A 15406-nucleotide genomic window follows, 5' to 3' on the forward strand; every position below is an offset into this window, starting at 1 on the left:
TTAAAGTTATAAGTTTGACCGAAAACCTTATTCTGGTTCTTTAAAACAGGTTTTTCGGCTAAAAGAAACAATTTTTAGACCTTGGGTCTATTTTTCGTCAGTAGCCAGCACCTTAAGCTATAAAATTAGCCGTAAATCAAAGAAATCGATCAAGAATTGAGGGAAATTTGGCGTAGAAACCAAAAACAGGCTACAGAAATAATATATAAGGATGGCAAAAACTTTTATATTCAGACTATACTACACACATGTCCCATTATGGTCTCACTAAAGTCTTCAAAGATAAAACTACTGGAACTCAAACTAAAACACAAAAATTCATTCACAATCTATTTTTTTTTTTTTTTTTGGCCAGTAAATACTTCTATTTTATTTTAAAAAAATAACTTTCTGAACAATTAGCCTAATTTTAGTATTCTGCATGTAGTTTCTACTTATTACACTTAAAAAATTTGATTTATACTACAACTCACTTATAAATTCCTACACACATCTCTTGAACTGAAAGTTAGAGAACAAGAAAAGTGTTTATACCTTTTTGAACAAAAAGAGACACGCAGAAAGAAAAAACCACTTACCTCTAGTTTCTCATTTAATAACTTAAGATCTTTCTCATAACGCTTAATTACTGATTGATCGGTCTTAATTGCATTCACTTGAGGATTATTTCTGATGGTTTTAGCTCTGCTTGCAAACTAAAATGCAATTGAACAAGACTTTCATTACATTATACTAAAAAGTGCTATCACATCATAATTATTACTATCTTATTCAATAGTAGAAATGTATACAAAAGACTTCCGTTACAAAATATAGTGAAAAGTATAGTAAAAAAGAGGAAAATTGCTGAGATGAATTTACTTATAAAAAAATGTCACTCAATGAAATGGTAGCCTGTTGGCGACCACTAATCTAGAGCTTTAGCCGCTAGGGAGAAATGTTCTCAGACAGTAAAGAATGGCCAAAGGGTTAAACCTTCAAATGATATAGAAATATTCAAAAAAGCTTAACATGCATAAAGGTAAACTAGTGAAAAAAATATTGAAAACTTAAATGGTTTGGACCTCTTTTTTGATGCCACACACACACATACACACAACCCCCTCCGTTGCAAAAGTACTGTAATGCCAAATTTGATGAAGATCAGACATACATGTAGATTTGTACAAGAAACAATCACACTTATTTAACATACTGTTTTATTTATAAAAATAGAAACATTCTAAACAGAATCATGCATAAATGCCAAGCAAAAAATAAAATTTTAATTTCTGGTAAAATACTTTTTCCTATTTTTCATTCATAAATATGTTACATTCAAAGAATAATAAGGAAAAAAAAATATTTTCAAATACCTGAAGAGTTGAACGAGTTTCTTCTACTGTAGCAGGGGTAACGGTACAAATAATTGCCGTATGAGCATTTCCTCCCAAAGAATTTTGTAGCAATCTTGTTAGCTTAGAGTCTCGAAAATTCACAAAGCTACAAACAGTTTTAAAACTATGATTTCAAAACAATAGCAAGATGGAAAATGTTATGAATTGCATTTATTCCAAAACAGCAAATAAAAAAAAACACAGAATTATCTATGACCAGACATGCTACTAAAACTAAATGAAAGGGAGGGGGATAAAGGAGCAAATGAGCAGCAGTCACTTGTCAATTGGCTACCAAAATATTCAAATAGCAACCAAAACTTTGTTGTCAATGGCCACAGGCAATTGAAAGTACTGCAGTAATTGGCTATAAGAGATCATAGCAAATCAACCATACTGAGATAAATATGTAATGTTGTATCAAAAAAAAACATTATGCGCAGGGCCGCGCCGTCCCTATGTGCAATGTCGTGCGGCGCCAGAGTCAAAAAGGCGCTGAGCTCTACCAATCAAAAATGCTCCAAATGGGGGAAAAAATATCCAACCGAAAAAATAAAATTGAACTTTTCATTATATCTATAAAAGTACCTGTGAAATTATACTGCTCATTAAAACAAACAATCCTCCGTGCTGCCTATCTATAAGGAAAAACAAAAATTGCCTTGTTGTGTCTGAATATGCTATTTAAAAGCAAAATCTTTTACACTGAAAACAAATGATGCTAATTAGTGCATACATTAGCATTTTTCTTCATATCGTCGCCTTAGAGCAAGACTAAGATATCTTAGCGTTATTTCTGGGATTAGATATCTTACTGTTGCTCTGAGGCGACGGTATGTGGAGCCATGAATGTTATTTCGGTATGCCTATAATTTCACAAGGTTGAGCATACGAAGCAGCGCAAGAAATTTGCTACTCCCGATTTTGGTTCTTGCGGTTAATATATTATAATTCGGACAATATATCTTTTTGTGATTTTTAACTACTGTTCGTGATAACTCCACTGCATCATGTTATCATATATTAAAAAATATAGTAAGCACATATGCATATTATTTATTCTAGCGTAATATGCATATATTGTAAACAATAGTGTTGGGGAGAATTTCTAATCTAATAATATCTCCCCAATGTTTCTTTGATACTAGCAGAGTGAGTTCGGAAATAAGACTTAACAAACTACTTCTAACTTGCATGAAGTTTATTTAAACAATAATGTAAATAGTTGAAAACACACTGTAAATGATAAAAATAAATACTAACAACATAACCTCTCCACATGCTACTTTTGCATGAGATAACTAACACTGCAATGCAAACTGCATGACTATTGACTAAAAATTTCGATGAAGTAAACCCATTGGGAAATAAGCTAATTCCAGCTCATTATTTCTAATAAAGGGCGAGCGGCACGAACAAGCAAGTTCGAATGCCGATCGAGCAACCGCCTACAACGACGAGAGATGATCAAAGAGAGCGAACATAAGCCGCAAGCAGTTTAAATATCCCCCGGGTCATTAGCATATCCGAGTCATGTGAACGGACACATCACTGCTATCGTTAAGCACACGTGCCATCAGATTCCTTCTAGAAGCATCCTATGACGTCATTCACAACGGAGTTCCCGCCAAAGGTGAACGAAAGTAATACAAACATTCGGTCGATTCGACCAACGTGAATGTGTGCTGATAAGAATCTTTTACCCCAGTCATGCAGAATGATTGGTAATACATTATATGTAAGGAAAAACATTCTTTTACTATTGGTGTTGTGAGGTGATGAGATAAGATTATTTACTGTTGTTATTAACAGGTATTTATGCCTAACAAATAGTTTAGATAACTTTTTAGTTCCAAAAAGTAAAGACTTGACCATAATTACTGAATTCCTCCACCACATTCTTCTATTTGTGTATTAAATAAAAGAAAGATCCTTGGACAATGTGTTTGTTATGCATATTAAATTCAATGTCTTTTTAACGATTTCGTAAGTTAGAAGTATTCCTTTTAACGGCAAGTTTCAGTTTCAGATTTTAAAGCGGAGAATATCCTCTGCAATTATTATTCTTTAATTTAGAAACACAATCAGTACCCTCCTGTTCCATGGCGCAACCAGAGGGCGGATTTTAATAAGGAAAAAATAATGATGTTGGGGTAAAACTTTAGTTTCTACTAATTGGTCAGCTACTCCAGCTCCGTCCTATTTCTTTTTTTTCTAGTTTGCCTGAAAATAAGAAAGTTTTCAAAATGCATCTCTACCGAATCTCCCCCCTCCCCCGCCAAAAGCATTACGGAGCGTCTCAAATTTCGTTTCCAGAATACGAAACATCACTTGAAAATCCGTTCGAAAATCACTTAAAATTGCGTTTTTAGAGCTTCAATTTCCAAAGGTTGTTGGCCCTAATGTTACCAATTTAATCACGTTTTTAAGACTTCAATTTCAGAAAATATTCGGGCAAGTGCCTTCGAACCTCTTTCCTTAAAAATCATCAAAAATTAGATTTTTCAAACTTGACTTATGAAAAATTTAGTTAGAATAGCGTCTGAACCACTTCTCCTAATATCATAGAATCCTGCTCAGGTTTTCAGGACTTTAATTTTGAAAAAAAATTCAGGGTGGAGCTCCAGAATTCCCGTTTTGTAAAAATCTTCAAAGTTGTCTATAATTGCATTTTTGGAAGTTCAATTTCAAAAAATTGGAGGGGAGAAAAGTAATTGATTTCTATCTATTTTTCGAAATTAAAAACAAAACGATCAGGTAGAATCCTAGAGTTCCATTCTGTATTCTAACCTTAATAAATATGATCTATACAATCACGTTTTAAGGCTTCAACTTCTGTAAATTTCCGCACAGAGCCTTCCGCCTTGCACCTTTTTTCCTCACTACACCACCAATGAGTTTAAAATTGCTTTTTTCAAGCTACAAATTTAAAAAAAATTCCGGTGAGAACGCCCAGACTAGTCTTATTAAAGGAGATTTTTTTTTGAGCAATCACGATTGCTTATTGTTATCACTTGACTGTTTTGATGTGCTATCATTTTATTTCCCCACCAGCACCCTCTGCCAGCACCACCGTCGCGTCGACCGGCCTCACGATGCTGTTCCTCTTGCGAAAACCATCTCCAGGTTGCGTCCATATCCTACACACATACACTCATACACACTCATGCCTGCGCACAGACACAAACACATATGCCTACATACACACACACACGTGCGTACACACAGACAGCACTGCATACACAACCCGCACACACGTATATACACACATACACACGCACCCACACACATGCGCCTACACAAACACACATGCGCATTCATACACACACACGCTCGTGATTGTGAAAAACATAATTTGAATTCAAGATGCCAAAATATATTTTAAATTATAATAATTAATATATTTTAATCTGTTGTTTTTTTTTTTTTTTTTTCAATGTGTGCCCCCCTAAAACGATTTTCTAGTTGCTCCACTGCTAATGTTGTCATGTTTTGACAGACATAAAAGTTTTATTAATTATTCATCACTTACAGATAAGATAGATACTCAAAGTGGCTTTGACTTTGATAAAAATATTTTCTTCTTCCAAAAAGCATCATAGCATATCAGAGGAGCTGCTAAACTGAATAATTTCGAGATGTGAAGTAAAGACGTATGCCATATTACGAAATTAAATATTCACACATTATTTTTTGTATAAATTAAATGGCAAACTTATTTTTTTCCATTTTATATTTGTCTACAAAACCTCTCTCCAGGAGTTAACTATATTTTCCTCGAACACCAGGGCATAAAGGCGCTCAAAAGACATTTGCACAACGGCGGCGATCAGGCTTGGTGTGGCCTTGTTTCTGTGCAGGCATCTCTACGGTAGTATCATTTTCTGATTTCGCCAATCTTTTCTCATGACATAGCGACTTGCAATGAATCAAGTGTTTTTTCTGTAGAATTGTACTTATTTTGCGAAAATCTTTCAGCATTTAAATAAAATTCCCTCTCCTGCTGTATTATGTCTAAGGCATTGCCAATAGCAGGGCACAACTAAGACTTTTGAGGATACTGGGTACGAACTTCCTTTGGTGCTCCCTCCCCCCACCACCTCCCCTCACTTATACTAAATATTAATAAAATATTTTCTTCAAACTTCTCGCTAAATGTAGCAATGTTTTACATTGCATTATAAATTACTAAAACATTATAATATGTGATGTCGTCAAACATATGCCTTGAAGCAATAGGACACAAATATCAAAGATATCTGTATATATAAAGTAGCTTGTCCTGACTGACAATCAACGCACAGCCAAACCTACTGAGGCTAGAAAGCTGAAATTTGGAACATTGGTTCATATTATGATGTAAGTGCGTGTTAAGAAAGGATTTTTCAAAATTTTAATTTTAAGGGGGTGAAATGGGATAGGGAACGTTCTGCACTCATATGCAAAATTCTCAAGAATGGACTCGAGTTCAGGGTCGAACCAGATATTAAAAAATTCAAAATTTTACAAGGGTTACGAATATATGAGCCTCATCCACGAAGGATGCTAATTAACGGAGATATTAATTAAAAACTCAATTTTATGTCCACTTGAACATACGTCTATGCCAAAAAATGGCCCGATTTTTTCGGTTTTTGTACTGTTGGAAAGCCCGTAAAAAATAATCATTTCGAAAATATCCGCAAGAACTAGAACCGCGGACATCGAAAAATGACTACAAAAAAAGTTGTAAGCATTTGAAGTAAAAATTTATTTCAAAAAGAAATTTCTTCCTCCATTTTTTGAGCGAGATTAATTTTAGCTTGAAGAAAAGCTGAACAGTATTTATTATTTGTTGTCATTTCTTGCTTGAGTATCAAGAAATAAAATTCCTTGCAATTGGTTTTTAACACATTGGGGCTTTGTCTGTAGCAGGGCATTTAAAATATATTACCTTTTGAATAGGTTTTCGCAAGTCAATGTTTTCATGTACAATTTTGATGGATGTGTAGTCTTTTTAAAAAATCTGACTCTTACTGGTTTTGTTAACATTATTTTTAAGGGTGAATGATATATTTTATTTTAATGGCGATACGAGGAATATTTCTCTTATTTGAAAGTTGTTTTTTATGCTCTTAGATCCATTCTGATGAATATTTTCGAAACTATTGCAGACGAGATTTTAAAGAGCCGTCAACTCTCTTTAAAAACTGTTACCTTTTTTCCGGAGACACGTTTTTTTTTCCGTTATAGGTACTTTACGGCTCATTATTAATCTTGGCGATTGTTTTTGTTTAGCTTATTTTGTTAGCATGTTTAATTATATCTACGTAGAAACTACTTATTTGGTGAAACCATGCGTGATTGTGTCAGTGCTTTTTTTTTTTAATTTGAACAAAAAACAAGAATTCAAACAAAACTAATAAAATGAAATGTAATTTTATAAATAATTAAACCAAGCCATTTAAAGTAAAAAGTCCGCCAAATGAAAATCCCCAGCAATTTTCCAAATAGACTTTAAATGATCCATTAACATGTAAAATTATTTGCCAAATGAATAAATCAAGTCATAAATAAATGCGAACGTTCCATTAAAATAGAAATTAGAAAAGATGGAGCAGACATGATGACGATGTAAGCATTATTTTTCAAATTTTCTTACATTTTACGGGGTACAAGATTTCCTTTTCGTAGTAGATGTACTGTGTTTTTTAATTACGTTGTTTTTCTGCTGGGTAATTTTTGTTTGAACGTTTTCGTAAAAAACATTGGATCGCTAATTGGTCGGAGTTCGCTTCACTCGCTAATTGAGTGGGTTACTGTAGTGCCATAGCTTGGCGAATTTGGCCATGAGCAATAGAATCGCGGGATTTTTTTACAATTTAAAAGCTACTGTTAATGTAATTTTGATGTATATTTTGTTTATTTGGCGAAATATTAAAATTGAAAATTTTTGTTTTCAGCTATTTAAAGGCTGTTTACGCATTTTAGTAAAATAAATTGATTATTTTAGATCAGAGGAGGAGGGGGGATTCCTTTTAATCAAGGAACTTTTTTCTTTGATCATGTTGCTAATCGATCAGAGTTTGCATCACTCGTTAATCGGTTGAGTTACGGCAGTGGAGTCACTTGGCGAGTTTAGCGATAAACAATAGATTTGGGGAATTTTTTACTTTTGAAACCTACTGTTAGTGTAATTTGACGTCTTTTTCGTTTATTTCGCGAAGCTTTTTCAATTGCAAATATATATATATATATATATATATATATATATATATATATATATATATATATATATATATATACATACATATCCACTTCACTCGCAAAAATGCTGGGTTCCGGTATCCCGGTCCTTTGGCAAATTAGGCGATAACAATAGTTGGAAAATTATTTAAAGTTTTAAAGCAACTGTAAATGTAAAATAATTAGTTACCCAAAATTATGAAGCACAATGATGGATAACTAATTATTTTAATTTTTAGCACAAAGTTTTTTATTTGTTAACTGTAAATGTAATTCAATATTTTGGCGAATTGTTTTGAATTCCAAAGAAATGTTTGATTTGTTTTTAACCAAATGAAATACGACTTTTTCTTCTTCTTTTTCCCGACGACAATTTTCGAATGTCCCACGGGATTTTTTTTCTTTTTTCGTTAGATGGGATGGTTAATCAATCAGAGTTTGCTTTGCTCCCTAAGAGCTGGGTTACGGTAGCATGGTCGCTTGCCGAGTTAGGCGACAAGCAATACAGTTGCAGAATTATTTTACATCTGAAGGATACTATTTGATATCTTTTTTGGTTATTTGTTGAAACATTTCAAATTGCAGATAAAAACCACTTCATTCGCTATAGAGTAATGTAATGGTACCGTAGAACCTTGGCACGTTGAATGATGAACTATACAGTCGGACGATTATTTGGAATTTTAAAGCTTCTGTAAATCTTTTAAAATGTTTTTGCGAATAGTTTCAAATTTTAAAGATACTTTAAAAGGTTTTTTTGAAAAATGATTATTTTATATAGAGGGGGAGGAGAGAGGAGTGGATTTTTTTACACAACGGAATTCCTTTAAATTCTTGGCACGGGCATCGCCGGGCGGGTACTGCTAGTCTGTTATATAATGTTTAAAATGCAATAAAATATAACATTAAGCGTGGAGTAGCTTTGGGACTTGTGAAAGAGGTTGAAATTTTATGCAGATTCTTTTTCTGAAATATTTGGTTAAAATATTGCTTTTCTTAATATTTGCTTTTGCTATGGTACAATTTGAATTTGCCCCATTTTTTAACAGCTTGAGTTATAGATTTGGTGTCCTGGGCCCGCGCTCCATGTACCCATGAATTAATCTAGCCCTGGATAGTAGCAATCATCTCCCAAGTCAGGATTTTCATTTTCTGCTTCAAAAAACTGCATTTAATTTGCCATTCACGCCGCTTTTTGAAATATTCAAACTGAAGTTTGGGTCAATCCATTTCAAATCACCCAGTCGGTGTTGCTCAACATTTTTAATTTTGCCGATTCTTTTATCATGGATTACCTATGTGTAGACATTAACAAAACTGCAATTGAAAAAAATTTACTAGCCATATTTTTTATTTGGCAGCCATTTTTAAAATGGCAATTTGGCAAATTTGACAAAAAACAGAGTTTGCGGAAAATTGTATTGCCAATTCATTTTTAAAGATATCAAAATAATTTAAAAGCCAGTGTGTTAAGCATAAAATGACCTTTAAATAGACCATATTTTTATTTTCCTATCATGCAGGAAAGTCAGTTAAACGCTTTCTCTAAAAAATCGGAAAAAAGTTAACAATCACTAATTTTTGAGACCGTAAATTTTTAGGAAGGAAAATAGACTCAGCAATATTATTTTATTTCTGTGTTTGAGTACTCATAGTACTACCAACAGCATAAGTTTTAGTCTTTAGAATGAACTAGTTTTTTTTCTACGGCTTTTCAAAAATGGCCAAAAACACGTTAATGCCAATTTTCGTAGGTCAATATCTGAAAAGGGACTGAATGAAAAAAAGTGAAAATTTTATAAAATGTTCTTAATACTAATAAGAATGTCTCACAAAAAAATTATGACTGATATTCAACTACGTTTTGAGTTATAGAGCTGTGAATTTCAATAAAAACGCTACCGTTTTAAATACACTCGTGCAATGCTAAAGTAACAACTATAGGCTTAAAATTATTTAAAGTGGCAAAGTTAGTTGATGCTTAAGTCAATAAATTATTATTTAGAGTTTTAAAAATAATTTACTTAGTTTATATTTAAATGCAGCTTAAGTTATAATATATAATACTGCCAAAAACATTTGTTAATATAAACAACAACTCGCCCATAAAGCATCTTAAGCTAATATTCACCACAGCAGCTGGGAAGAAAAATTTTAATTCTGTGAAGTGTTGTGTGGTTTTCTTCTCTTTCTTTTTTTTTTAAATTTATCTTTAAATGCAGGTAATGATCTAAACAAGAGCCTTGTAATAGATGATCTGATTTTAGTAGAATCCACCATCAACACTGATTTCTTTCATATTATCTAACGTATCCAATTAAATATTCTTGAGCAATTCTAGCATTTTAAAAAGTTTATATTTCTTTTAATAAAAATCGTTCTATCATGAAAACATAATAATGACATGGGATAAAATTATTTATATACTCTAGTTTAAATTAAATTTTCTTGCTTTTACTGGTATATCAAAGAACAGATGAAAAAAAAAGGAAAGAAATAATGGCTATTTTTGCCATGGAAGAATTCGAAAGATACTGTTGTCAAAAGCATGGATTTTTCACTTTCTTCTCTCTTTTTTGGTTATTTACTTGTTCAGTAAATCTGACTCAAGCATTCATTTGCCAATCTTTGTTTTTCTTGTTTATTTTTTATGGTTTTTGGGGTTTAAATCTATTGGTGTAAGAGAGGCAAAAAAAAAAAAAAAGTAGTCTGCAACTGCTTGTACAGTCAAGATCTTTTCTGGTGCTCACAAGTCTAGACTCCAAGGTGACATGCTTTGGTATGGATGAGGTTCAGTTGGTGATAGTTATTTGACTAGTGAACATGTCCTGCTTTAGAGTGTAGTTTTGGAATTGTATTTTTCTGTTTGCATTACTGTGCTTTTTTAAATCCACCTAATATTAGCTTTCAAGAATTTAATTGATTGTTTAAGTATTCGGTATGAGTTGTTTTGTGGGTGAACTAATAAGTGAACAGTGTCATAAACAACACTACAACAAAGAAGTACCTAAAGAGTTGATCAAGGTATGTGACTTGCCATCTGAAGAACAATGTTTGCTAAAATTAAGAATTTCAAATGAAATTACTAATATTTGTCATTACCACAGAGATAAATATTTACACAAGTACAACCACATTTTTGGGAAAAAATGCTGTGACCCATTTGGTAGCCACAAAAGGCCAATCAAAAACGGTTTGCGTAAAATACTAATAGAACACCTTTCCAAAAGTAAAAATATGAACATTGAACTAATTCCTGGACAAGCTATATGTTCAACTTGCGCATCAAAAATTTTTGTAGAAAAACTGCTCGAAGATGAAAAAAATAATGCTGAGGATGATCCTGAATTTCTTCCTGGCCCTTTTGAATTAGTAGAGGAGAATCCGTTGTATCAATTGGAATCCATTTGTGAAACTTTGGAATTGTCTCCTTTATGTAAAATAACAAAGCTTAACACAGAACAACGACTGTCAGCTTTGCAAAGAAAAACTGATAAAATTACAAGCACAGTCAAGCGAAAATTGGATGAATCTTTCCATAATGACTTAGAAACACAGAGTCTAAATGAAACAGATACTTCAATTAGTGAGTACTACGCACTCATTACTAAACTAAAAGAAAAATTCAAAGTGTCTAGTAAAGATGATAAAATTAAGATAATTAGTCTACTGCCAAGCTCATGGTCAAAGAAAAAAATAGTTGAGGACTTTGGTGCTTCTGAATACATGGTAAAGTTAACTAGGCAGCTAGTAAAGGATCAAGGTATTTTGCCACATCTTTCAAAAAGACAGGGCAACCGAATAAGTGAAGCTATTATTAACTATGTTAAAGAGTTTTACGAAGATGACGAAAATAGTCGCTTATGCCCTGGTAAAAAGGAATATGTTTCAACTATGATTGACAATGTCAAGGTGCAAAAACAGAAAAGGTTAATTCTTCTCTCACTCAACGAACTCTACAGCATATATAAACAGAAATATCCAAATCACAAAATTGGTCGCTCTATGTTTTGCGCTTTCCGACCAAAGTGGTGCGTTCTTCCGGGTTCATCAGGAACTCATAGTGTATGTGTTTGCAAACATCACCAAAACACAAAGCTTATGATAGAAGGAGCAAAGCTTAATTTAAATTATAAAGACCTCATAGCTTTCATGGTATGTGATATTGAAAATGAAAAATGTATGCTTGACACCTGTTCAAAATGTCCTGGACCAGATACCCTGCTTGATTGATCTCTTACAAAATCAAATTGACAATCTGCCTGATGAAGTTGCTTTCAAACAATGGGTGCAAACCGATAGAGCTGAGCTCATAACACAAGTAATGTCCAGTGAAGAGTTTCTGCATTCTCTTATTGATAAGCTTACTCTTTTAAAATCCCATCATTTTATATCAAAAGTTCAAGCTAAACATTTCAGGGAAACTAAAGAAAACTTGGAAGATAACCACTGTTTAGTGATTGGTGATTTTGCAGAAAACTTCACATTCACAGTGCAGGACGAAATACAAAGTTTTCATTGGACTAATACACAAGCAAGTCTTCATCCGTTTGTAATATACTACAAAAAGGAAGGAACGGTGAGTTGCAAATCTATTTGTGTTATTAGCGACCACCTCGATCATAATACAACTGCTGTGTACACATTTCAACAGCACCTCATCAGGGAAATCAAGAAAATTATACCAAATATTGAAATGGTTGTGTACTTCAGCGATGGCGCAAGCAGCCAATACAAAAATAAGAAAAACTTTGTGAATGTCTGCCAACACAAAAACGATTATGGTGTGCAAGCCGAGTGGAATTTCTTTGCCTCATCACATGGGAAGAACTCTTGTGATGGGATTGGCGGAACAACAAAGCGAGAAGTAACACGAGCATCCCTCCAAAGACCTTATACAGATCAAATCCTGACTCCACAAGACATGTTTAAATACTGTCGGAACAACATTACTGGAATCAAATATGTATATGTTTCTTCAGCTGAAATTGAGCGAATGGAAACAACACTGACCGAGAGATTTGAATGTTGTTTAACAGTGAAAGGTACAAGAGGCTATCACAGATATGTTCCCTTAAGTAACAATGAAATAAGGTGCTTTGTTACTTCCACAGGCTCGAGATTTGATGATCATCAGACTTCAATATTATTTACAAATGTGTCGTCTTTCACAAATAATGACTTTGTTGCCTGTATATACGATGAGAAGTGGTGGCTTGGAAAAGTTGAAGACAAAAGTGAAGGTAACAATGATATTTTGGTGCATTTCTTTCATCCTTCTGGACCAAAAACTGCTTTCAACTGTCAAAAAATGATACTGCTTGGGTACCCGCAAAAAAAATAGTACGTAAAGTTACTTCATTGGAGCTCACAACAATGTCTGGAAGAACACACAACATAACTGATAAACTGTGCAATGAGATATCATATTTGTTTAACTCTTTAATCAAAATTACAGCTGCCAAGTAGTTACAAGTTTTACATAAAGATATATAGAAAAACATTAGTGTGTGTTATAGTTTGTGACAGTGTAGTATATAAAACATATGAGCAAGTTCAAGCATTTTACCGGTAGTACTACTACTACAGTCCTGTATTTTTAAAAAAGAAGAAATGAACAATGTGTTGATACTTTATTGACTTAAGCATCAACTAACTTTGCCAGTTTAAATAATTTTAAGCCTATAGTTGTTACTTTAGCATTGCACGAGTGTATTTAAAAAGGTAACGTTTTTATTGAAATTCACAACTCTATAACTCAAAACGTAGTTGAATATCAGTCATAATTTTTTTGTGAGATATTCTTATTAGTATTAAGAACATTTTATAAAATTTTCACTTTTTTTCATTCAGTCCCTTTTTAGATATTGACCTACAAAAATTGGCATTAACGTGTTTTTGGACATTTTTGAAAAGCCGTAGAAAAAAAACTAGTTCATTCTAAAGACTAAACTTTATGCTGTTGGTAGTAGTATGAGTACTCAAACACAGAAATAAAATAATATTGCTGAGTCTCTTTTCCTTCCTAAAAATTTACGCTCTCAAAAATTAGTGATTGTTAACTTTTTTTCGAATTTTTAGAGAAAGAGTTTAACTGACTTTCCTGCATGATAGGAAAATAAAAATATGGTCTATTAAAAGGACATTTTATGCTTAACACACTGGTTTTTAAATTATTTTGATATCTTTAAAAATGAATTGGCAATACAATTTTCCGCAAACTCTGTTTTTTGTCAAATTTGCCAAACTGCCATTTTAAAATTGGCTGCCAAATAAAAAATATAGCTAGTAAATTTTTTTCAATTGCAGTTTTGTTAATGTCTACCTATAGGTAATCCATGATAAAAGAATCGGGAAAATCAAAAATGTTGAGCAACAAATTTTACTCTTTTTGGGTGATTTCAAATGGATTGACCCGTTTTCATATTTCTACAAAACTTCTAATCCCTCACCCCATCTATTAATCTCTCCATCAATCAAAAATTGTATAGGGAAAAAATTCTTAAAATTGCACTACTAAAATTGGTGGCAAATTCAGTAGATTGAAGAATTTGACACTAATTAAAAAGCTAAATACTTTTTGATTTTTCCTTTCCCATTATTTTGCAAAGTATCTGTTAATAGAATAAGGATATCGATGAAGTAAATTAATTTATTGAAAGTCATTTTCTTACTGAATTGAACACATGCCTTGCTTTTGATTACTTTTTATTTCACTGTTTTTCAATCGAAAATTTTTTGATTTATTTTGAAGGTTGTACTAAATTTTATTATATTTTAATGCTCTCTAGTACTTGAAATGGAATTTAATAGTTTCCTGCGTGTAAAATAAAAATAGTTTCATTTTTGAAAATATTCCAAGCAACGTGCACAGATTAAAGCAAAAATTGATTGACATATTTGAATTCGCAATCCCTTTGCATCCTTTAAATATTTCAACTAATTAGAAAGTATTTTATCACATGTTGCCTCAAATATGATTATTTTATTTTTTATTTCGATAGTTAAAATATTTTTTTCTACTTCATTGCAGTTGTTATGGGACCATTGTTGGTTAATTATTTTTGCCAAAATGTAAGTTCATGGGCAGATTTATGGGGGGCAGAGAGGGGCAATGCCCCCCAGTTTTGGGAGGACTTTATGTAGTAACAACACATCTTCCAAAATCTTAAAACAAAAAAATCATGACTTTTTCTGTTTTGAATAGTTCAATGAAAATGAAGAGAAAAGCAAATGTCCTTTTCTGATGGGAGAAAAGAAAAGAAAAAAAAAACGAACATTAAATACAAATAGTACAGCTGTCACTGGGGTGATGAAAATGTGCCTAAATTCACTATTTTGGACTGAAAACCATTTGGGCAAGTATATGAATGAAAATATAGGCTAAATGAGCTATACATTAAGCTGCAACACTTATAATAATTGACAATTATTTTAACAAATTAGAACCCTAAAGCAAAGGGGAAAAACTCCCCCCTCCTCCATTCGCGCTAACAGAACGATCTACTGGTTTTGAATTGTGTCCACATTTAAAGTATATTTTTGCATAATATTTATGTTCTTAGTATATTAATTGGCCTTTTGAAAAATTCTAAAAAACATAAATTTTTTTCCTTCTCTCTCTTTTTTAAGAGGGAGAGAGAGGGAATAAATACTATCGCAAACTGAATAAATTTCAGTTATCTGAGTGTTCTGATTAAACGAATCTTTTTACTTAGAAGGAGAGTACAATTTTACTTACTTTATAAATACTGTTTAAAAAGTAAGGTACGTCATAATCATCTAAGTTTAAGTGAGTCAGTCCT

General features: G+C 32.5%; 1 protein-coding gene across 1 annotated transcript in view; it reads right to left on the minus strand.

Annotated features, from left to right (window-relative positions):
• The window catches only part of LOC129230219 (uncharacterized), a 140716-nt gene that overhangs the window by 66014 nt on the left and 59296 nt on the right, over positions 1–15406 (minus strand). Inside the window, 2 exon segments of the mRNA XM_054864621.1 lie at positions 579–695; positions 1356–1482. Coding sequence (XP_054720596.1) covers positions 579–695; positions 1356–1482 — 244 coding nt within the window.

The sequence above is a fragment of the Uloborus diversus genome, chromosome 9, assembly GCF_026930045.1.
Source record: "Uloborus diversus isolate 005 chromosome 9, Udiv.v.3.1, whole genome shotgun sequence".
Classification (NCBI taxonomy): domain Eukaryota; kingdom Metazoa; phylum Arthropoda; class Arachnida; order Araneae; family Uloboridae; genus Uloborus; species Uloborus diversus.